General features: G+C 48.4%; 1 protein-coding gene across 1 annotated transcript in view; it reads left to right on the top strand.

Moving 5' to 3' along the window:
• The first annotated feature begins 4055 nt into the window (after positions 1-4055).
• The window catches only part of ESYT3 (extended synaptotagmin 3), a 49569-nt gene continuing 29191 nt past the window's right edge, over positions 4056-24433 (top strand). Inside the window, exons 1-2 of the mRNA XM_007087455.3 lie at positions 4056-4541; positions 22621-22662. Coding sequence (XP_007087517.2) covers positions 4215-4541; positions 22621-22662 — 369 coding nt within the window. The 5' untranslated portion in view covers positions 4056-4214. The remainder of the gene's footprint in view (positions 4542-22620; positions 22663-24433) is intronic.

Raw genomic sequence — 24433 nt, 5'->3', positions numbered from 1 at the left:
ACACACACACACACACACACACACACCTCTGCCACATTTTCATGATGAGAGTATGAAATAGTTGACTTCTTAGGTACAGCCTCTATACCTTTCCACCCCCCCCCCCAGCACCGCATACAGTGTTCTATAAATATTGTCAAATATCACTTGCTCGTGTGGTTTTGAGTCCTGGCTTGAAAAGATTCCAAGCTAAGCAGCTCCATCTGTTGCTTTTTATCAGAAAATATGATTAAGGGCCATCCTGTTCTTGGCTCCAACACATTCGTGTATTCATTCTTGTGTGTGTTCCTTCACAAACATGAAGCCCCTACTGCTAGGTACTAAGCTTGGTAACCCAGTGAATTATCAAGACATACTGAGGGAACCAGTACCCAAGACCTCCCAGATGCCCTGGTTAAACCCTTCATGGTGGGCACAAGGGATTGCTAAGGTCCAGGGTGCGAAGGACATTTGCATATGGTCACACAGCCTATTACTGTTTTGTGTTTTTAAATTGTTTCCAGCTTTATTAAGATATAATTGACATATAACACTGGGTAAGCTAAAGGTGTGCAATGTAATAACTTGATATATATATATAGTGAAATGATTACCAAAATAAGGTTAACACATTTATATCACCTCACATAGTTACAATTTGTGTCTGGGAGTGGAGAGGACTTTTACAATGTACTCTTTTAGCAGCTTTCAAATATAGAATAAGTTTCTTTTTTTTTTTTTTTTTTAAAGTAGGCTTCATGCCCAGTGCAGAGCCCAACATGGGGTTTGAACTTACAACCCTGAGATCAAGACCTAAATGATCAAGAGTCAGACACTTAACCAACTGAGCCACTCAGGCACCCCTAGAATACAGTATTTTAAACCATGGTCACCATGGTTGTACATTATATCCCCAGAAGTGTTTCTGTGTTTTCTCAATGATGATACACAAAGGAACACAAACATATGAAAAGAAATTCAACATTACTAATCACCAGAGAAATCCAAGTCAAAACAACGAGATATCCCCATGCCCATTAGGATGATTACCATAAAAAAAAAAAAAATAACAAATGTTGGTAGAAAAAGTGGAACCCTCACACATGCTGGTGGGGATTGAAAATGGCAAAATCTGTGGAAAACAGTATGGTGGTTCCTCACAAAATTAAACATATAATTACCATATGATCCAGCAATTCCACTTCTAAATTTTTTTTAATGTTTATTTATTTTTGAGAGAGAGCGTGTGCATGTGCACAAACAGAGGAGGGGGCAGAGAGAGGGAGAGAGATGGTCTGAGGATTCTGCCCAGGTTTTGTGATGATCAAACAGTGTGTAAAATGTCTTTTACTCACTAAAGCAACTAAACTAGAGGGGTGCCAGGGTGGCTCAGTTGGTTGAGTGTCTGATTCTTGATCTCAGCTCAAGTCTTGATCTCAGGTTCCAGGGCACTTCCCTATATTCTTATCACACATTCTCAGTTCTTTAGCTTAAAGAACTTAAAGGGTTGTGAGTTCAAGTCCTGCATTGGGCTCAGCATTTGACTTGACGCCAAATAAATAAATAAATAAATAAATAAATAAATAGTAGGGTATCCAGGTCAAGAGAAATAATAGTTCAAATGTTCTAGGTACAGATTCAGTCTCAGGCGGGATATGAAGTTTTAGGTGCCACATTCTTATATATTTAATTTATGAGAGCAATTTAATGCCATTATAAATAAAGTTTAAAAAAGAAAATTAACCGGGGTGCCTGGGTGGCTCAGTCAGTTAAGCATCCAACCTTGGCTCACGTCATGATTTTGCAGTTCATGAATTCGAGCCCCGGGTTGGGCTCTGTGCTGACAGCTTGGAGCCTGAAGCCTGCTTTGGATTCTGTGTCTCCCTCTTACTCTGCCCCTCCCCCACTTGCATTCTCTCTCTCTCTCTCTCTCTCTCTCTCTCTCTCTCTCTCTCTCTCAAAAATAAATAAACATTAAAAAATGTTTTTAAAAAAAGAAAAAAAAATCAAGCATAATGCCACTACCCTAACATACTGTGGGGAACATTCAGAAGGGGAACTTTGCAGGTAGAAGAAACAGCAAGTACAAAAGCCTTGAGGCATACATGAGCTTGGTGTGTTCAAGGAGCAGAAAAGGCAGTGCAGCTGGGGTAGCGGTGTTCCGCAAGATGATCCAAGTCTCACGCTGGAGATCTTGTGGGTGTCCATCCAGCTCACAAATCAGCAACCTTCCTTTTTCTGGTGATCCTCCTCTGAACACCCTACTCCCACATCCCCTCTGCAAACACACTAACCCAGAAGAGGGACCTGGAAGTAGGACCCGGTGTGTGTCAAGAGGGGAGGGGATGATGGATACAGTTGGGGCCTCTCTCCGAGGCATTTGGACTTGGGACAGGATAAGGGTCAAGCAGTCTCTCTGGAAAGTTCTGTGAGCGTGGAAGCTGTGGAAAAGGTGCTATGTTCTCCACTTCAGCCGGAGGCAGAGGAGGCAAGTCAGTAGGAATAGCAGCAGGGATTCAGAGCTGAGTCAACAGTCAGCTTCTTGGTGCGTCCATCCTGACGGCGGGTTGGATTCCTGACTCAGGTTCACAGAGCACTTCCTATATCCTCATCATATATTCACCATTCTTTAGCTTAAGCTGACTTGGGTCAACCAATAACAGAAGTGTTTTGAGAAAGAGTTCTGTGGTCAAATAATTTTGGAAACTGAGTTAAATAAAATTTAACAGCTTTTTATCTGCAGGAATTCTCAGAGCCTTAATAGGATTATTGTGTACACCCAAAAAAGGAACTCTCCAAAACAAAACAAAACCACAAAAACCGTTAAGTAAACCACATTTCCTATACTGATTTCCCAGGCTATCCTGGGAAATAGCGGAACACTGTTAAGCTGGGAGGCTTTCAGCTTCCATTTTGACTGAGTCCTGGAAGGCCAGGAAGAATGGCCTGGAAGAATGATAGAGGAGAGCCCAACAGGAACCAAAGGAACACTGTTATTGAAAACACTCATTGCAGCAAAGAATTTTATCCAGGAGAGGATAGGGACAGAGGGAAAGAGTATAGTTATCTTCTGGCTGTTGTCCATTGGGTCCAGCCATTCAATGAAACTACTGAAAGCTCGGAATCATTCCAGTGCATTTGTCACCTCCAAAATCACATTCCAGTAATGGATGTGATCACTCATGAGAACCGCCTAAAATGTGTGCCATTCACAAGACAATTTACTGTCTGAAGGTGGAGACTGAGACTCCCCTGCTCACATAATTCAGAAACGATTAGATAGAAACCATGGGCTTCACAACCGACCTCCAGTCACCCCAGGGCTTGCCCTTCATCTCCCTTGTGAACACCCACCACTTGCTGTGCTGGGCAGCCCAGAGCCTAGCAGGACAGCCTGGCCACTGGAAACTCCCAGTCTGATGATGGGGGGGTGGGGGTGGGGGGTGAATTAAGATCCAAACTGACACCCACAGTGGGGAATGCAGGACACAGGGCATTGTGGGGGGCAAGAGGCACCTTGGGCTTGGCTAGCTTGGGTTGGGGGCCAGGTCTAAGCTTTAGGGATGCCAGAGGAGCGGGCATCGATGCCGGGCTCTAGGGGCCAGATGGAGGGCTGAGTCAGACCCACTGTGGGGTGGAGAGGCCCGGCGAGCCGGTCTGTGGAGAGCCTCGAACGCCCAGCTAACAGCCCATATACTAGACTGCATATTATAAACGGGTGTAGGAAACAGGTTTTATGTGATGTTTACCCATGACAAGCCATTTGTCCACATGCCTCGGTGAGTCATAAACCGCCTGGGGCAGCACCTAGACCAACCAGGGCTCTACCCGGGAGTTGCAACTGCGCCCTTAGCTGACGCCTGCGCGGGACCTCGGAGTCGGAGGGTGCCCACGCCCGCCAGTTGCTCTTCAGAACCCCGCAGGAGCCCCGCCCACGGCCTGACCCCGCCCCCTTCCCTGGGCCCGCCTCTGGGGGCGGAGACGTCGCGAGCCAAGGCTCTGGTTGGGAGTTAAGTGCTGCGGCGCCGCGTATCTGCACATCCCGCGCTCCAGGTGGCGGCAGCGAAGCCCTGGAACTGAGCGCCCAGACCTCACCAGCGAGTCCGAGTCCCTCAGGGCAGGTGCGGCGCGGCGGCCGGGTCCTCGCGCTTGGAGGCCCGATGTGCCCTGGTGTCAGGACGCGTGGACCTGAGCTTGGGTGAAGCTCTGGGAAAGGGTAACACGGTGGCGACGAGATGCAAGCGGAGGAGCCCGGCGCCCCCAGCGCCCCCGGTGCCCAGGGAAGCCAGAGCGCACCCAGCCCCGAGCCGCGCCTGTCCAGCCAGCTGCTGCCTGAGCTGTACACCTTTGTGGCGCGAGTGCTGTTCTACCTGGCGCCGGTCTACCTTGCCGGCTACCTGGGGCTCAGCATAACCTGGCTGCTGCTCGGCGCTCTGCTGTGGATGTGGTGGCGCAGGAACCGTCGCGGGAAGCTCGGGCGTCTTGCGGCCGCATTCGAATTCCTAGACAACGAACGCCAGTTCATTAGCCGCGAACTGCGGGGCCAGCACCTGCCGGCCTGGGTGAGCAGGGTCGAGGGGGGCGGAGGTGGGATGGATGCCTTTGGAGGTTCGGAAGGAACCTACTGTCACCGGGGGAGCTGGGGGCGGCGCTCCACGATCCGAATACCTGGTGCCCCACCAAGCAGGGCGCACAGACCCCTCGCCGCGACGTCCCTCAGCCTCATACCCGCCTCTTGGTCTGGCAGCTCGGGGAGCGGGGAACTTAGGTTTCATTTGAGGGCCCAGAGCCTGGGAGAAAAGTTACGGGCGGGCCACACCCAGGAAAAAAAAAAAAAAAAAAAAAAAAAGGGCGTTTGGTACTTTGCAAAGTTTCTCGGGAGGGAAGCAAAAGGCATTTATTTCTTCCACTCACCTGTTGATTCAAAGAAAGAATGCAAGGCGCAAAACGGATCCGCCAATACAGCAATGACAGAAACTTCAGCCTAGTTGCCTCCGCAGAGGTCCGGACAGAGGGAGGGGGCGGGCTAGAGATGGGATTGAAGGGTGGGCTGGGAGGCTGGATCACGAGCTTCTCTCCCTGCCTCCGCCTGGTGGGATGCTCAGACCTGCCCGGACACACACACATACTCACACTCCACAACTACACACCCCCCTCCTGGTGTGGAAGGGCCTGTATTAGGGTTTCTCAAACGCTTCTGGTCCTGAGAATCACCTGGCCCACTTAACAAAAACAAGTTCAGAGCCCCACCTGGCAACTCCCAGGTGGGGTTGAGGCACCTGGGTGAATCTTGGGATCCGGTGAGTCTGGGAAATACTGGAAGAAGGGTGTTTGGTCCAAGGCTTGGTCTGCGGCAAACCTACCCCTCTGGGTGCTTCTCTGATTCTTCCAGACACACTCAGGCCCACAGTGGGAGATGTCCAGAGGCCCCCAGGCCCCTCTTTTCCTCTGGCCTGAGGCCCGTATTCTAAAATTCAGTCAGGCCATGACAGTAGCCTCCAAAGTGCTTGTGAGAAGAACCAATTAGAAAGATCTGTTTTATGTTTATCTTTAAAACGAGAGAAATTAAGCCTGACTATATTCGTTTGCTAGGGTTGCTATAACAAAATACCACAAACACAAAAACACAAACCCAGTCACACAAACAATGGAAACTGGTCAAGACCAAATTGTCAGCAGGGTTTGCCTTTTCTGAGGCTTCTCTTTGGCTTGTAGATAGCTGTCTCCATCATGTCTTCGTATGGTCTTCCCTCTGTATATATTTGTATACAAATTTTCTCTTCGTTTTAAGTTTATTTTGAGAGAGACAGCGTGCATGTGCAAGCTAGCAGGGGAGGGGCAGAGAGAGAGGGAGAGAAAGAATCTTAAGTGCGTTCCAAGCTGTCAACACGAGCCTGATGGGGGCTCTAATTCACAAACCGTGAGATCATGACCTGAGCCGAAATCCAGAGTTTCAAGATTCAGACACTTACCCGAATGAGCCACACAGGTGTCCCCAAATTTCCTCTTCCTTTAAGGTCACCAATCACATTGGGTTAGGGTCCACCCTAATGGGACCTAATTTTAACTTAATCACCTATTTAAGGGCCCTCTTTCCAAAAACAGTCACATTCCGGGGTCCTGGTTAGGACTTCACCATGAGTTTGGGGAATATGGTTCAGTTCATAACACTGATAGTTAATATATGGATTGACCATACAGTTTTGTAAATTGGTTTACATATATTGAGGGTGAGGGGGCCCAAACCTTCCGCTAAGGGTGCACAATAATCACAATGACAACTTTTCTATGGTAGCAGCCGTGGGAACAGTATTTGCAGCCTGTCTCCCAAACTTGATTATCCTGATTGTTCTTTGGGGGCTTGTGATCCTGAAAGATGTGAACCCAGAAAGCAGGCCTGGGCCTATCCGTGCTCCTTGCTTATTGTCGAGGGAGTACTGGATGCCTGCTAGACTTTTGTTGTGACCCCATGGTGGCATCAATCCATGAGGGGGAGCTTGTGAGTCCTCACCAAGAGACGGCCCTTTCTTTCTGCCCCTTCTTGTATTAGGGAGGCCTGTAGACACTTAGTTGTTTGCAAAAGGTAATGTTTCCAAAATTGAGGCAAGAATCAGATCCTGTGGGGGCATTGACATGCCCCAACCACCATCACCTGCCCCCCTGCACACGAACACCAGGAGCAACATGAAACTAGCCAACGGGGAGCTCAGCCTGATGGGTGAGACAACACAGGAAGCTACCTCATCTCATAAACCATACCCCAGGACTGACCCGGCTGGGTCTAGGGACACACAGAGGAAGGTGATGGTGTCTCTCCTTCCAAGAGGACAGTCTGGGGCAGGAAGTGGATGCATGTAGGTAATTGCCATAGAGGTCTCAGGGAAGCCAGAGATAGTCTGAACAGGGTCCAGTCAAGGGTTGAAAGCATGGAGCAAAGGACATCTGGCTTTGTTTCCATATCAAAATGTCCCCAGACCACAGCCTGTTGTTGCCTTGGCAGAGTCCTGGGAGGAGTCTGGCCTCAGCTTGCAGTCTTCAGACTCTCCTGGCTGGCTTGGCTGGCTAGTTTGGTGAGCCAGGATGTGGATTACATTTTGGACTGAGGCAGTGGTGCTGCAAAGGGGATTCCAGGCTGGGGGAGGCTCTCGAGCACAGCATGGAGGCACAGAATGGCCAGTATATGAGGGAGCACCATATGGTTTGGATTGGTTCAGCTGGAGTGTGTGGTAAGGGTTGATGGACAGGGGCCAAACTGAGGCGGGCTTGGTGGAAGTTGGGCCTGATTCTGAAGGCCACAAGGAGCCTCTGGAAGGCTTTGGAAAGATGCTGTAAAAAGCAGCATGGGGGGTGGGGAGTGAAGCTGGAGAAGAGAGACAAGATGAGAAATTGATTTAAGCCAAGATGGTGGTACTGAGGACTGAGGAGGAGTACAATAGATGTGTAAGAGTGGGACTCTGGGTGCTTGGTGGCCTCTAGATTAGTGTGAGGGAGGGATCCAGGAATGTTCCAAGGCGTTTTCTAATCTGGGGAGCTGGGCATCTAGAATGAGAAGCAGGTCTGGGAGGTTGGTCGTCTGCGTGAACACCTGTGTAGAGCACGCAACTAGATTCAGGTGTGGGCTTTTCGCCCTGCCTCCTCGGGAAGGTTGCCAAACGGGGAGATGATGTGGAAAACCTGGAAGCTACTTGGTTGCATACTCTCTCCCTGTTGTGAGGAATGCATACTGTTGATGAAGACAGAGACATGGCTCTGGGTATGGTGGGGGCAGCATGACCCTTGCCCACGATTTCACAGCACCAGTGTCTTTATCCTTATATATGGACCTTTCAGTGTGCCGTCCTCCCTGTTTTGAGAATTGACTTCTTGCACAGAAGTGGGGTCAATGGCTATAACCTCCTTTGGTATCAAGAAATATTTTTACAAATTAACACATGGCAAACCAATAGTTGGGGAGAGTTGAAGAAAAGTTTGAGGGTCTTGAAGGGAGAGTGTGGGGAATCCAGCCCACAGACTGCTTGAGAAAGAGCACCTTGTTCTAATCTGCACCAAGCCCCTGTGAGCGGATAGAGGAGGCCCAGGCCAGGCTGAGCTGGAGCCAGTCTCCCCTGCCGGACCACAGTGGGCATTTTTAGTTCTCAATGGAGCAATGTTCCCTGCCTGTGAGACTCCTCAACACACTGCTCCAAGCTGCTGCCCCCAGGGCATCATAAGAAAGGATCTTAGAGATTCATTTCCCAGCCTGAGCCTCAGCGTCCCCACCTATAAAAGGAGGTTGTTTCTGGTCAAGCTTCATTCACACAGCCCTGCCCTCCCTCTGGGTCCCTTCCAGGGAAGAGAGAGCTGGAATAAAGGATTCTTCTGCTTTGCGAGGGGTCACCAGTGAAGAAGCCGTGGGTCCTCTTGGCTTGTGAACGTGGCCTGGCCACTCGGAAAGAGCAGGCCGAGCTGTCCCCACTTCTCATCCTCTGAACAGAGGAATGGCTGCCCCTCACTGTTCATGTGCGAATGTTTTTTTATATATCTTGCACACAGTTTTTAGATATATTTTTCAAGGAATGAGGAGCATCTTCCATTAGCCCATCTTGCCAGGGCTGGGGACTGTGGACCGGGTAGTGACAAAAGTGGAGTCCTTGCCACTGCAGAGCTGGTGAAACCCCCAGTGGCTGCAGAGGGCAAAGCAAGCAAGGGGAACGGGTAGCACATGGCAGTGAGACTCCATCCCGGGCCCCTGGCTCTTTCTGGGACCTGCTCCTATAGGTCCTTAAGTTCCAGTGACCGCGCTCCAGAAGTCATTTCCCTTCTGATCTTCATGCTCTGGGCTCCTCAAGATCGTTTGCAGGGTCCCTTCGATGCTCTGCTCCTCGAGGCCTGGGCCCCTGGTTGAAGCTTGGCCGGCTGCCCTCCTGACCTTGTGCACCAGATTTCTCCTTCAAGGCCCCGTGCCCTTTCAGGATATTCATCAAGCCCTTGACCTGTGCTCAGTAACCTGATAAACCTGACTGGTTTATCAGAGGTGTGTTTTGCCCTATCACAACTGTTCTCTGTGTGGTGTGCTGAGGGAACCTCAGTGAGAGCCTTGCCTGGCCCCAGGTTTGGGGGATGAAGGCCTGAGACTGAGTAGAGTGGGGGAAGAACTATCAGAAAGCCTGGCATTTTGTCTGTCTGGGTCTCCCGTCTAGCCGGACTTGCTCTCCGGCCAGCTGATAGCAATCAGTTGGCAGCTTTGTTAGAGACAATTAACCCTCAGTATCTGCTGGGATGGGGGTGGGGGTTGAGGTGATGTGGTGGCTGGGAGGGACCTGGAGTCTGATGCTCATTCACCAGGGGAACTCGAGAAGGTCCCCTGTCTTCCCTGGGTCCCTGGTTCCCCTCTGAAAATGATGAGACTCCAGGAGATGCCCTCTGGAGTCTTTTCAGCTATAGGAGTCTGTCATCATGAATCAGTCCCAAGTTGGCTTTTCTGTAGTGCCACCCACCCACAGGACCGGGTTCTGCAGTCTTTCTTGCCTACCCATCATCTAACTGGGTGCGCCCTGGGGACATCAGGTGAGGCAAGCACCAGGGAAAACTGTTCACACAAAGCTGTGAGCATTCCAGGGCTCCCGGCAGTGTCTCCAGGATACTGCCCTCCAGGCCTTCCTGTGCATCATTCAGGTTGAAGACCAGGGTTGAGTGCTTTGCTTTCCTGGGGCTGAGTTTGACATTCCTTCTGTGGGTAGAACAGCAGTCTTCCAGAACCCAGGCGCTCTTGGTCTGTCCCATTCTGATACTTTTGTTAATTAGAGGAAGTAAATGCAATGACAGCTCTGAGCTGGGCTGGCCACTCAATTGAGCTCAATTCTTGGAGCCAGTGCTGTGGGATCTGCTTGGAGTTAGGGGACTTACTTGTGGGGTCCCTGCAGTCCCATGAGGTCATGCATATGGCTTGGAGTCAGGCTTGTCCTCAGGAAGGAAGAGGCACAGCATGATTTAGTCATCCCCCTGAGTCTCTGCCCCACATCTTAGTGATGCTTTATGAACTTAGCATGTCTCGGGCCATGGCTGGGCAATTAAAGAGACAGAACGTGGGCGTCTGCCCTCCAGGCCCAGCACAGGGATCTTAGGCATCCATGTGTTCATTCCTATACTCAGTCAGGAATCATCTATCGAGGGCTTGCAATGTGTCAGGCATGGTGCTGCAGGCTGACTAATGATATGAGTGACACCTGGTCCCCGACCTCAAGGAACCCCTGGTCTAGATGGTGATTCAGACCCGCTAGAACAGGCTTTCCTGATACAGTGTGATCAGTCCTATGAGGTGGCCTCGCAAGGCTCTGAGAAAGCCTGGGGGAGGGGATCTAACCCAGGCTGGAAGTGGCCCACAAAGCAACACTTGGGTGATGCTGGCTGGGGAAAGGGATGGGGACTGTGGGTAGGTATGGTCACTTGAGCTCATAATCTCGTTCTGGGGTGAGAAGATTCTGGGACAGCAACTTGTGATACCCTAACTCACACGAGGCTTCCCGTTGCTTTATGTAGAAGGGGCTGAATTTTTCTGCGACAGAAGTGTCCACAGCAGTCTTGTCTCCCAGCTAAGTACCTGAGGACCTTAGTAATGGGAAGGTCACGTGGTAGACAAGGATCAGGGCCAAGAAGGGGACAGCCATTGCCCTGCTCCTCTGTCGTGGCCCCCTGTCCAGCGGGGGAAGTGTGAAGAGCTGCTCACCAGCTTCCATGGGTCTCCTGGCCCTGGCCTGACAGCAGGCTGAGCTGGCACTTGAGTGGGAATGTTCCCAATGACACTGGGGGGCCGCTGGAGGGTGTGGGCTGCAGCCTGAAGGTCACAACCCAGCCACACAGAGGAGATTCGGCCTTGCCTTCCCTTCCTCCTTCCTGACCCTCCTACCCCTCCCTTCAGTTATTTCCTGGGAGAGTTCCAGGGGTTTTTCATCTCAGGAAACCTAGAGCTTGTAGCCCCAAAGTGTTCACATGTGCCTGAGGAAAGTGATTTCCTTCTTCCTCCTTCTTCACTGCAAATAGTGAAGAGTTAAAAGGTGTTTTCTGTCCCAGTGGGGACTATTAAAGGGGAAGGGGAAAGCCCCATTCTCTTTACCCTGCCTTTCAAGCCAAGGGTATGAGAGGTGACCCCCTCAGGCCACACTGGGAGTCAGGGCCCAGCTCCTGCAAGCCCTCTCTCTCTAGGAGCTCAGGGTGGCCGCTCCTGGCCGTGAAACCCCATCGCAGGGTGCCAGGACCTCCAGACACTCCGAGGAAAGAGCCAGGAAAATACAGGATGTTTCAAGACCCCAGAATCACCCACTCCATTCCTTTGCCCATGTCATGTTTACTTTCTTAAGTAACTGGTTATAAAAAGTGATTAAAAATCTTTTTTTCTGGTTGTCAAGTGGAAGTATTCCCATCGTAGAATATTTGGAAATGGCCTAAAAGAATTAGAACCAACAGTCCCTCCACCCAGAGATAACATTATTCTATTTGTGTGTACTTCTTTTGTATAGAAAGTATACAAACATGGTTTCTTAAAAAACTTGCACCCTTTTTTTTCTTATTTTTTTTTTTTTGTTCTTAACATTCTATAACATTCTTCAAAAACATGCTTAAGGATTATGATACCCTTAATGTGAATATACCCTACACTGCTTAAAAGATTGCTCTAACATTGATTGATTATCTCAGTTATTTCAGGTTTGTCCTACTCATGTGGCTAGCAGAGGTGGGGGTGTTTCCTGTGTCTGTCTGGAATTTCTCCCTCTGACCTGCCAGGGGCTCCCTTGTCCTTTCCTTCAAATCCAAGCTCAGGCTCCCCAATCTCAGACACTGCTCCTCAGGCCCCCGCAGCACCCGAAACCTGTGTCACCCCACTTCCTTCCTGGACTTGCACCTACCTATTTTTGCATCTGACTTTTCTTCCAGACTGAATGCTCTTCTGAGGCAAGGTGTTTCCTGCTCCGATCTGTACCTGCAGTTCCTCAGTTGGTGCCTAGTACATAGTGGGCTCGGTAAAAATCTGTTCCTCACATGCTGCATGAATCTTAGTCTCAAGTTTCACAAGTTCCTTGCTATAGATTCCTACATGTTAAACTGATAGGTCAAGGCTTGGGAACAACTTAAAGATTCTCATTCCCACTTCACTGTGGCCTTAACAGCATCGATACTACATTTTTTACTCTCTCTTTTTTTTTTTTTTGTAAGTTTATGTATTGATGATGAGAAAGTTCATGCGCATGTACAAGTAAGGGAGGGGCAGAGAATCCTAAGCAGGCTCCACACTGTCAGCCCAGAGCCCATTGCAGGGCTAGAACTCACAAACGGTGAGATCATGACCTGAGCTGAAGTCAGGCCTTTGAGCCACCCGGGCACTCCTCCATTTTTTGGTCTTTTAAGGTGTACGTCATTTTATTATGCATTGCAGATAATTGCATTTTTTTTCTTTTTTTTACAAATTGAAGGTTTGTGGCAACCCTGCATCGAGCAAGTCTATCAGTGCATTTACCCAACAGCACTTGCTGACTTTGTGTCTCTGTGTCACAGTTTGGTAATCCTTGCAGTGTTTCACACTTTGGCACCATTGTTATATTTGGTGATCTGTGATTAGTGATTATGACTTCCTGAAAGCTCAGATGATGGTTAGCATTTTTTAGCAATAAAATATTTTTAATTTTTTTTTTAACATTTATTTATTTATTTTTTTTTTTTTTGAGACAGAGACAGAGCATGAACAGGGGAGGGTCAGAGAGAGAGGGAGACACAGAATCTGAAACAGGCTCCAGGCTCTGAGCAGTCAGCACAGAGCCCGACGCGGGGCTCGAACTCACGGACCGCAAGATCATGACCTGAGCCGAAGTCGGACGCTTAACCGACTGAGCCACCCAGGCGCCCCATAAAATATTTTTAAATTAATGTATGTACTTTTTTTAAAACATGCTATTGCACACTTACTAGACTACAGTATAGTGTAAACATAGCTTTCGTATAGGAAACGAAAAAATTCATTTGACTCATTTTATGGTAATATTCACTTCATTGCAATGGCCTAGAACTAAACCTGCAGTATCTCTGAGGCATTGCCTATACTAGTTTGATAAGCAAGAGGATATGTTTGTTAACCTTTGGGCACTACCAAACCTAACTGTGTGACTGAACTGTCTGGAGACTTAGCATTACACTCAGGCCTCCTTGAAACAAAGACTCTCTAGAGCCCAGGTAGTCCCTCTATGCTCCAAGCCCTTACTCCTCAGCAAATGGTGACAGGTTCTTGGCACCAGTATTCTCATGGCCGGTGACTGCCTTTGGAGTTTTATCTGCTCTGTGTCTCCCCGCCCCCCCCCCCCCCCCCCCCCCCCCCCCCGCCCCTTCTACTGGGTCCAGCTGGCTTGGGCCAGTCTGCAGGCTGGGTGTGTTGTTAAATAGCCTATGGATTTTAGAGCAGCACTAAATGGAACTTCAAGTTGGCAAAATGTTTTTTCCTTTAAAGCACTTTTAGCAGGGTAATTTTAAGCAGAAGAGTGGACAGATTTAAAAGCAATTTTTAAGGTTAAATGTTTACCTCCCAAAAACAGAGAAAAAGGGACGAAGGCTGTTCTTCACCAGAAAACAAGTGAATGAAATGAGGGACCAGTTTCTGGTAGAGGAGGAACCACTGAATAGGCACCACAGAGAAGGAATCTATCTCGAAAGACAGGAGCGTGTGTCTCAGGTCTTTGAGATACAAAGAGGCACAGGAACATACTCTATCTCTGTATGTCTGTGTGTCTCTTTCTCTGTGTCTGTGTGTCTGCACACAGCTGCTCCCATGGGAAGAGCTACCATCCCTGTGACAGGGAGTGAGCCGGGTTCACCTGGTGACACGCAGGTCTTTTAAGTGAAGCCCTCCAATCTCCCTGCCTCCTGAGAGGGTCTGGTGGCCCAAAGCTGGTGTCCAGGCCTCCTAGTCCATCTGTGGGGCCTGCCTAGGCTCCACGCTGCTGGACACAGCCATCACTCTGGCTCCGTTTCCTCACTGCTGTGGAATCCTTTTTCCTCAAGGGTTTAAGAAGTAAAGCACGACCACCTAGAGATGAAGCATTGATGTGTGGCGCCTTTGTGGTGGCCTCTGCTAGCCTGGAATTCTGACTTGAGTTTGCTTTACAGTCTATCTCTTCTCTGAGCTCTCATTACTGCCATTGTCTAAAAAGTTGCTGTCATTAAAATATGAGCCCACTGCCTGGGAAGCTTTGGCCCAAGCACACTAACAGCAGCAAGATGTAAGTTAGCACAGGGCGGCTCTCGGTGGGTGCCGAGGCCCCGTCTACTTAAGTTTCTCTGAGGGGCAAAAGCAGGCATCTAAGGTCTTGGTGACTTGACCACGGGCTTGGGCAACTTTAAGAGTTTCCAGGCCTTCTTTGGGTAAGTGCTCACACCTGTAATATAGCAGTCAGGATAGTGTCCATGTTCTAGGGGGATGAACCTTGCTACAGCTCTTTTTTTTTTTTTTTTTTTTTTTAATGTTCATTTATTTTAGAGAGAGAGAGAGAGAGCACGTGAGTGGGGAGGGGACAGAGAGAGAGAGGGAGACACAGAATCCAAGCAGGCTCCAGGTTCCAAGCTGTCAGTACGGAGCCCAATATGGGGCTCAAACCCACTAACTGTGAGATCATGACCTGAGCCGAAGTCCGACGCTTAACCTACTGAGCCACCCAGACGCCCCACCTTGCTAGAGCTCTTAATTTGTCTCCATATAGAGTAGATTTGCGTTTATTGTCTCCTGATTGTAGACCTGGGCAGCATAGGCATCACAGCCTCACTTCCTTCAATGGGGAGAAACCTGAGGCTGCAGAAAGGGGGTCAGGACCAGACCCTGTTCCTCAGGGCCCCTGGTGGCACGTCCTACCTCTGCTGCTTGGCTGTAGAAAGCAGCTACCGGGTGGAAGTGCCTCACCTTTTTAGGGGCCTGAGCAGCCCCAAAGCCAGGCAGACTCATCATACTGTGTTTTCATCTGCTAGCCCTTGCCTTCCCTTGCTCCTCGTGGCACAAAAGATACTCCCTTTGTAAAAGAATTGAGGTCCATAGGCTGCCGGTAAGAATTTGATGACAAAGTGACAGCTGTGACTTTGGAGTGTAAGAATTTGATGACAAAGTGACAGCTGTGACTTTGGAGCCCTCGTCAGGAGCCTCAGGGGGGCGGAGGAGTCACCTTCTCCCAGGGTCTGAGCGGGTCCCCTAGCCTAGGGAGGACTGTCCACTCATTCTTCAACACGCCCCAGCACTGTGATCAGAATGACCTGGGAGCTTGTTAAAGATACAAGCTGTCGGGTTCCTGCCCCAAGTTTTCAGTTCCCAGAATCGAAATCTCTGAGGGACCTCACTAAGAATCCACGTCTTAACGAGGTCTCCGGGTGGTGGTTTTGTAAGGAAAAGTTTAAGACCGCTGCCCACACCCGCCTGAGTGTAGCCCTTTGCATTGCCAGGAGGCGTGGATGTCTCCCTGCTCTCTGGTCTCAGAGACTCCCAGCCTTGTGAGGTATTGGAACCAAAGTTCCGGTGACTTTAGGACTCAGTCTGAGAGTGGGCCACCAGTCGTCTTTTTCAGCTTTCCCTTCCTTTACCTCCTGAGGGAAAGACATGCACAGAGGCTCTGATTGGGTCCCTTTGCCCCGCCTCATTGTGGAGCGCCCTCATTGGACAGCTTCACACAGGCGCCTCACAGGCATTGGGCCCAGCCTATCTAGGGGCGCATCCCTCAGCCAATCAGCAGAGGCCGGGGAAACAACACTCAACTGTGGTCCTCCTTCAGCCTCAGGCGCTTTCACTGTGTTGTCTCTCTTCTCAGTGTTTCCCAAAGTGCAGAGCCGCAGGCACCTGGGGAGCCCGTAGAGAATTTGCTGGGTTTTGGGTCAGACAGAACTGGACGCATAGCCCAGGTGACATTGTTCTTGGCATGTACCTGAGGACAAAGACGTCAGTGTCTGCACCTTCAGGGTCTATACAACTGCCAACAACAGTAACAGCTTCTGGAGCATTTACTCTGAGCCAGGGAAGGTACCGAGCACTTGCATTGTCTCATTTACTCAGGAGCTCTGTGAAATTGGTAGCATGGTACCCATCCTGCGGATGAGAAAACCAAGGCTTACAGAGGTGAAATTTTAAATGCACAAAGACTACTTTGACCCTAAGAAATGCACTTCAAATGCTGACACTTCAGGTGGAGAAGGCAGGGAGAAAAAAGGCTTGAAGGCTGGGCTCAAATTACATGCGGGTGAAATCTGAGTTCTGGTCACCTGGGTGATCTTGGCAGGTACCAACTAGTCTCTGAGCCTCTCCTCATCTGTAAAATGAGGATAATTGTAGCTTTGCTGTACACCTTATGGAGTATTAGGAGGATGAAATGAAAGTGTAGAATGTCCTTTGTAAGCTATAAAGCATGGCCTGCTAATGAAGACTCAGGTCCCATGAGGGCAACCCTCTGCTAAATTAGACTTTCTATAAAAGAGGAAAAGATAATACTATGTAAGGTTTTCTTAAGAGGAGTGAGAGGGGTGGGGTGGACAGGCAGGGACTTTGTGGTGAGACCGACCTGGATCTGTGATTCCGCTCTGGCACTCCGCAGCTAGTGCCTGTAAGTAACCTTTTTGAGCCTTAGTTTCCTTATCTGTAAAATGGAGCTAAAAAGGGACTAAGGTGAGTTTTAAATGACATGAGATCACATGAACTCAAAAAGTTTGAAAATAAGGTGGAAAACTGGGCAACTTTGAAACAAAAGTAAGCTAGAGTAGCAATTTTCATAACAGATAAAGTAGAATGTAACTCAGATATATCCTAAAGACAAGGATGTTCTGTCATTATAAAAGGAATAGTAATTTTAAAAGATAACAGTCATGGACATATATATGCTGCATAATATAAACTTGAAGTAAAAAACCCAACAACTGACAGAACTGCACAGGGAAGAAGATAAAGCAACAGTTGGACTTGGAAACTCTAATACATTCCTCTCTGAAAATGAGAAGTAGGCAAGGAGGAAACAAGGATAAAGAATTTTTGAAGGGCACGATTTTTTTTTTTTTTTTTTACAAAGGACATGATTAATAACTTGATCATACATGGAACAGCCCTAGCAATTAATCATGCACTAGGCCGCAAAGGAATTATCAATATATTCCAGTGGACTGCCATCCTACAGACTGTGCAGGCCATAAAGAAATGGAATCAGAAAGCAATAAGCAGTGTTAGAAACCTCACATGCCTAAATATTTAAAAATAGTACTTATTGTAAAAAATTATTGTTTAAAACGTCATCATGGAAACGACAAAAAAATGAGAGGTAAATAATGAAAACACTATGCCAAAAATCATAGGGAATTTAAACTTTGAATTTATCACAAACCAAAAACTGAAAATAAATTCAACTCCAAGAACATAAAAGAGTAACAGGTTTAGATCAAAGAAATAGGTAAGGAAATAAAAAACAACGATGAAAGTGAACAAAAATGTTAATATAATGGTAAAGGGGAAAGAAAACTATTAACAACTAAAGCTAGTTCTCTGAGAAGATCAATACAATGGGCAAAACCTTTGTCAAGCTAGACCTATTAAAAAATAGAAAAAGATGAAAATAAAATATGGGATAAATGCAGAAATAACTATAGATAAAGCAGATTAAAAGTAATAAAATATTATAAGCCTGGGTGGCTTAGTCCGTTGAGCTTCGGTCTTCAGCTCAGATCATGATTTCACATTTCCTGAGTTCGAGCCCTGCATCAGGCTCCCTTCTGTCAGCGCTGAGCCCATTTAGAATCCTTTGTCCCCCCCCCCCTCTCTGCACTTCCTCCACTCGCACTCCTCTCTTTCAAAAATAAATAAACATTTTAAAAATAATAAAATATTATAAGCAAATATATATCAATACCTTTGAAAGCCTATATAAACTATATTTCTAGAAAAATATAAATGCTGAAATTGCCACAATAAGAGATAAGTAGACCTTGAATACACCATTAACCACTAAAAAGAGGAATGGTAACTTCCTACCCCAAAAAGCCTCAGGCCAAGATGGCTTTATAGCTAAGATGCATTAAACTTCATTGACCAGATAATTCCTTTTTTTGTTTTTAATGTTTATTTTTGAGAGAGAGAGAGACAGAGCATGAGCGGGGGAGGGGAAGACAGAGACACAGAATCTGAAGCAGGCTGAGCTGTCAGCACAGAGCCTGATGCGGGGCTCAAACTCACAGACCAGGAGAACATGACCTGAGCTTAAATTGGACGCTTAACGGACTGAGCCACCCAGGCACCCTTTTTTTTTTCTTTTTTCTTTTAAATGAGATAATTCCTATTATTTACAGGTTGTTTCAGAAAATAGGAAGATATGGAAAAGCTGTCCCACTAGTTTTATAATTTATTGTAAGATCTTTGTACCAAAACTGGGTGTGAATTGCACAAGAACGAAAATTGTAGGTATCACTTTGAATCCTAAGTGTATAAAACCTAAATGAGATATCAGGCTACCTAAATGTATTACTTCAAATGGGGCGTTTCCTGAGTACTAGAGATGGTTTTGTTTTATAAACAAACATCAGTTAAGTTCACCACATTAATGGACAAAGAGGAAAAAATTACATGATTGTCTCATTATCTATCGTGTTGAATATAGTTCGATACCCATTTATAATGAAAGTCCTTGCAAATTAAGTTATTGAGAAGAGCTTCCTCAACCTGATAGGGGCTGTCCTCTAAAACTCTACAGCAAAAATCACGCTTCATGGAAAAACTTCCATTTGAGGCCAGGAACAAGGTAGAGCTGTTCGCGATCACTGCTACTGGGCGTGACCAAAAGACAAACTAAGAGAAGGTAAGAAAAAAATTGTTACTGGAGATTATTCATGTGTATAAATAATCTGTGCGAATTCATGAACAGTTAGAACTAGCAACAAATTTCAACAAAGTTGCCCAGAAAATGAAATACCATTTTTAATAACTGCAAAACCCACGAAGTAATCTAACAAAAATATATGGGATTTTTATAGGAAAAGGTTTATGATCTCAAATGTGAGTGCAACCTAATGTGATTCATAAAGGGAAATATTCTGCTCATGGCTACAAAACTTAATATTGTAAAGCTGTCATTTCTCCTACAAATTTATAAGTTCTGGAATATAACCATCAAAATCCAGGAGGATTTTTTGGAGGGAAGATTGACAAGATTCCAAAATTCATATGGAAGTATAAATAACTCCTATTAGCTAAATCAGTTTGAAAAAGAAAAGCTAACAGAGGGAATCACCCAACCCCGGTCATGTTGCAAAGCTAGAGTGATTAGCACAGTGTGAGACTGACAAGGAACAGGCAATCAGACCACAGAGTTCAATGCCAAGTTCAGAAACACACCAGAGTACACAGCAGAAGCTGACATATGAGGGAAGTCACTTCACAAGTCAGGAGGAAAGATAGACTTTTTTTTTGGTATGTGATACTAGAAAATTGCTGCCTTAGAGTGTGGAGAGAAATGAAAGTAGAGGCCTATCTCATCTGCTATAAAAAATTTCAGACAGATTGAAGACCTAAGTGGAAAAGCTAAAATATAAAGCCAATAGATAAAAGCATGCAATAACTTTGAGAATTTGGAGTAGGGGAAAAAAAAGGCCAACTATAATGGAAATATGACTAATTTGTCTCCATCAAACTGAGGGAACATTGGGTCTGAGTAATTGCTTCCTAAATGTCCATCACTCTGATGTCATCCTCTGGTCCAGGACTTACTCTAGGGCCATCACAGAGAAGGTGGCTTGGCTCTTGAAGCAGCTCACTGGCGAGTCACGATAGGTGCTGAGATTTAGGCCGAGGGAGAGCCAGCAGGGTGCCTAAGGCAGAGTAGAGACTTGATGGCCTCTTCCTTTCCTGGCCTGAATTGCTGCTCTTGTCAGGGCATTCAGACTCACTTTCTAGGGGAATCTCTTAGCAGGGAGCCTCAACACAAGTGCAGCTGGCCAAGAGACCATGAAAACAGTGTAGGCCCTGGACATCCCGCTATTGTCTGCATTGTCAGGGTGAGTGTGGGCCCATCTAAAGGAAGGGGCGGGCTGGTCATTGATGCCAACCCTGATGGAACTCCAGAATCCTGCCAGGAGCTTGTTAAAAATAAATTGCCAGGCCCCACCCTGAAACACTGTGAGTCAGTAGGTGTGAGGCAGCTCAGGAATCTTCGTTCAGCCGGCTCCTAAGTGTGGCCAGGGTTAGACCTGCCAAGCTGGATCACTTTTCCAGGGTGCAGGAGATCAGAACCCAGTTCCCAGGGGTACAGATCCTCCTCTGGGTCCTCCCCTGGAGAGTCAGGGGGTCGGTGGAAGGGGTGTGCACATAAGATGTGCCCCGGGGTAGGTTGGGAGTGCAGGGGGCAGGATGGACGGAGGAGAGGGAAGGGTCCAGCCAGCAGGCTTGAGCAGCAGAGGGACAAAGGTGCCAGTGAAAGCCCAGCTGTAACCCACTTTTCTCCTTTGTGGGGGTCCCACTCCCCACACCTTGGTATTGATCCTGTACTTGGAATGATCTGTTTATTGTCTGCTTCCTTTGCCAGCCTAGGAGCTATTTGAGGGCAAGAGCCTTGCATACATTTATGCATTCATTCATTCCACAAATATTTATTAAGATATTCATGTGTCAGGGACAGGCACTAATAGGGAACACGGCCGAGTCGGCCCACGAGAGCTTCCAGTCTAGTAAGGAGGCAGGCAGACAAGCAGGTCTATTAAGGTGTGTTAAGTGTCTCAAAGGAGAACCAGCAGACACATAATAGGGACACCTGTCTCTGACTTGAGAGATCAGGAAAGGCTGCCTGGAAGAAATAAAGTCAAAGATAGTAATGAGTGGAGCAACCAAAGAGCAGTGGGGATGTCTCTTTCAGCCCCACGTGCAGGAGCTTTTTCTTTAGTGTGCTTTAGTGGGCAGTGTGATAGGGAGCAATGAAAGGGTCTCACCCTCCATTTGCCTGCTACCAGCTTAGGACCTGACCCAGGGCAGCAGCAGGGAATGGGTGGTGAGTAGGCTGCTTCTCCCCAGCTGAAATGGATGGGCTGACCCTAATTCCTGCCTACTTCCCTCAAGATTCCTTTCCCACCATTCCCTTCTGTTCCTGTGGACTGAGTCAGCCTCCCCCTGGGAACCAGGCTGTGATTTTCCTTTAGCACCTCAGACTATTAGATGCTTCTCCAAGTTAATACGGATCACTGCCCAGTGCTGGGGGAACTGGGGCTGGGAGAATGGCTCAATGTTCCAGGAGTCTCAGAAGCGCCGGGCTTCTTTGACTTCTCAAGGTTGTTAAAAACTCCTTAAGAGGACTGAATTGCTTATCACTCCTTTGGGAATGGCTCTCCTCTTGGGCAAGTGGTCTAGGCCGGGGTCTACATTTAGGCCTTCAGGGCATCCCCAGAGCCAGCCCAGGGCCTGGTGTGCACTAGGAGTGTGAACTGCATGGACACATCTCCTTTCCTGACCTTGGGAGTTCCAATGCCCACCATGAATCTGATCCTGAGTTGGCCTTGTGCTCAGAGGACTTTGGTGACAGTGATGGTAGCCACTGCTACCATTTACTGATCCCTATTTTGTGCCAGGTACCACTACAGTCTTACCCCTTTGTCCCTGAAAACCTTGGGGGTTGGGGCGGGGGTCTATGAGAAGCTCAGACACTGGCAGAGACTGAGACTCTTGCAAGGAAGGGCTTAAACACCCTCAGGTGATGCAAAGGTTAGCCAGTAGGATTGTTGCTTCACCTGCCCCCAGCCCCCCCCCCCCCAAGCTCCCTCCCTGACCCAAGGAAGTGGCAGGACTCACCCAGCAGGCACAGTGGCTAGGGGCTGTGAACGGAAGGAAGCTCCCCTATGTGACCACAGATCTGGCCTGCTGGGGAGGGGCTCCTGGGAGCTGAGGGGGACACTTCCATTCTCCAGTTGCCTATGAAAATGGCTTTCAAACGGGCAGTTGTTACCTTAGGAATCAATACAATCCTACATACACTAGGTGGAAAAAAGCAGACTACCAAAACACACGGTGACTTCAATTTCTGTGGGAACTACATAGCCTTGTTTCCGCAATAGGCTGGACCTGTTAACGGTGGTTGTCCCTTGGCATTCTGTGATAAAATATTTTTCCTTTTGCTTAGTTGTATTTTCTAGTTTTTCTCCAGAGTCCATGATTACTTGTGGCATTAAAAGGAATAAGGAGGAGGGAAAGGCAAGGAACGAAGTCGGGTGGTACCCTGGGCCAGCCCGGGTGGGGACTGTGTGTATCCACTGGGAAGGAAGGTCTTATTTGCGTAAGCAAGCAACGGGGTTCCAGCCCTGCCCTTCCAGCCTGTGGGCTGCAGGGCGCAGTTGGGGGGGGGGGGCAGGAGAGAGGAGCAGTCTCTACAGAACCGCACACCTATGTGCAGGGCTTCCAAGCCCAGTAGTGTCAGTGTTGACCGTGCATTGGTACGGTCTGGTTGCCTGCCGCACCAGACGGTGCGCTCCGGGGCAGGGCTGGCTGAGTCTCTGGCCAAGTGGGTGCTGGACGGGGAGGAAGAGCAGAGGTGCGTGTGGGGTGGGAGCGGGGACTTGCCCGGCTGCTGCGCTTCTGGGTTTTCAGGGATGGGCAGGTGTTCAATCTAACTTACCTTTGGGGTTTCTGTTCCCTAGATCCACTTCCCAGATGTGGAGCGGGTCGAGTGGGCCAATAAGGTAAGGCCGGGGTGGGTCCGGCAGGGCTGGCTTCCTTCTAGGCCTCATCCTCCTGGCCCTAGGCTGAGGGACCCCGGGGACGGGGCATCAGCGATACCACGCACAGGGACAGGGGCCTCCTGGCAGTAACTGCCGGCTGCCTTCTGCCGGTTTCTTCCCCTTCCCACCCTCCTGAATCTTCTCATTACCAATGATTCTATTTAAAACAAAACAGAAGAAAACAAAATTTATTTTAGTGTGAAACTAATGCATGGCCACAGCTGAAATGTTAGAAAACACAGAGAAGTATAGAGAAAAATGCAGCACCCCCAGTGGCCCATGAGGCCAAGATCAGTGCTTGCTAGGGAGGAAGGCCATGGCCACACTTTACCTGGTCTCCAGCCCAGATCTGTCAGCACTGACTCTGCAACCCTGGGCAGGCCGCCTCACCTCTCAGAGCTGGTTCCCCCTATCTGTGCAACAGGAATAATTACGGTCCCTGCCTTGTGAGGCTGTGAGGGTTAATGAGGTAATGAGTGCCCCACAGTGCCTGGGACGTCATGAACACTGTCATCACTGGTGTGACGACTATTAGATCATTCAGGGAACTCCCAGCAGGCTCTGCTCCCAGATGCCTCAGGGGGGTCCCCAGGCTCCAACTCTGGGTCTAGCCCTTTCTTACAGATGAGGAAACAGAGTCTGGCCCCTATCTGGACAGCCCACATCTGTCCCCTAAATGTGACAGCTCGTGGATCCTCCCACCCACTCAAGTATTCTGACTCAGGACTTTTTCTAATATGAACCTTGCCTCTGTTCTGGTTAGAACAGCCACAGCAGGAATGACTTAAGTTAGGTCTAAGAAAAGACTTCCTGATGGTTTTTGAGCAAAAGTTGATAGTTCTGTGTTACCAAAGATGTCAATGCCGTGTGGATCAAAAACCGTTTCCAGCAGGGGTGCCTGGGTGGCTCAGTCAGTTAAGTGTCCGACTTTGACTCAGGTCATGATCTCATGGTTTGTGGGTTCGAGCCCTGCGTCGGGTTCTGTACTGACAGCTCAGAGCCTAGAGCCTGCCTCAGAGTCTGTGTCTCCCTCTCTCTCTCTGCCCCTCCCCTGCTCGCTCACGCGCTCTCTCTTTCAAAAATAAATAAACATTTGGGGCGCCTGGGTGGCTCAGTCGGTTAAGCAGCCGACTTCGGCTCAGGTCATGATCTCGCGGTCTGTGGGTTCGAGCCCCGCGTTGGGCTCTGTGCTGACAGCTCAGAGCCTGGAGCCTGTTTCGGATTCTGTGTCTCCCTCTCTCTGACCCTCCCCCGTTCATGCGCTGTCTCTCTCTGTCTCAAAAATAAACGTTAAAAAAATTAAAATAAATAAATAAACAAATAAATAAATAAATAAACATTTAAAAAAAAGAAAAAAAGAACACTGCTCCCAGCCTATGGATAGAAGTTGGACGAAGTAGGTTGCTGCTTTCAGAGGAGTGACCAGATTTCTGTGGATTAATGCTGGGCCCAGGGCCCCTGGGACAGACCTTGTTCTGTGCCCACAAAGGGGAGTCCCTCCTGCCTGTGTCCCCTAGTTCATGGGTGCCCTCGTGTGTTACATCTTGCTTTCTTACACTGACACACAGAGTCCCACACAAGGTGTTGGGGACGTATGACTGTAGGATGAGGCTCCCACCCTCAGTTCAGGGCACGGGTGGGGAGACAACTGTGTAGACAAACCACACACTGGGGCACCCAGTGTGTCCCATGGAGCTTCATGCTCAGGATGCACTCAGTAGACGACAAAGCA

Source organism: Panthera tigris, chromosome C2, assembly GCF_018350195.1.
Source record: "Panthera tigris isolate Pti1 chromosome C2, P.tigris_Pti1_mat1.1, whole genome shotgun sequence".
NCBI lineage: Eukaryota > Metazoa > Chordata > Mammalia > Carnivora > Felidae > Panthera > Panthera tigris.
This window is presented reverse-complemented; position numbering and strand designations above follow the sequence as displayed.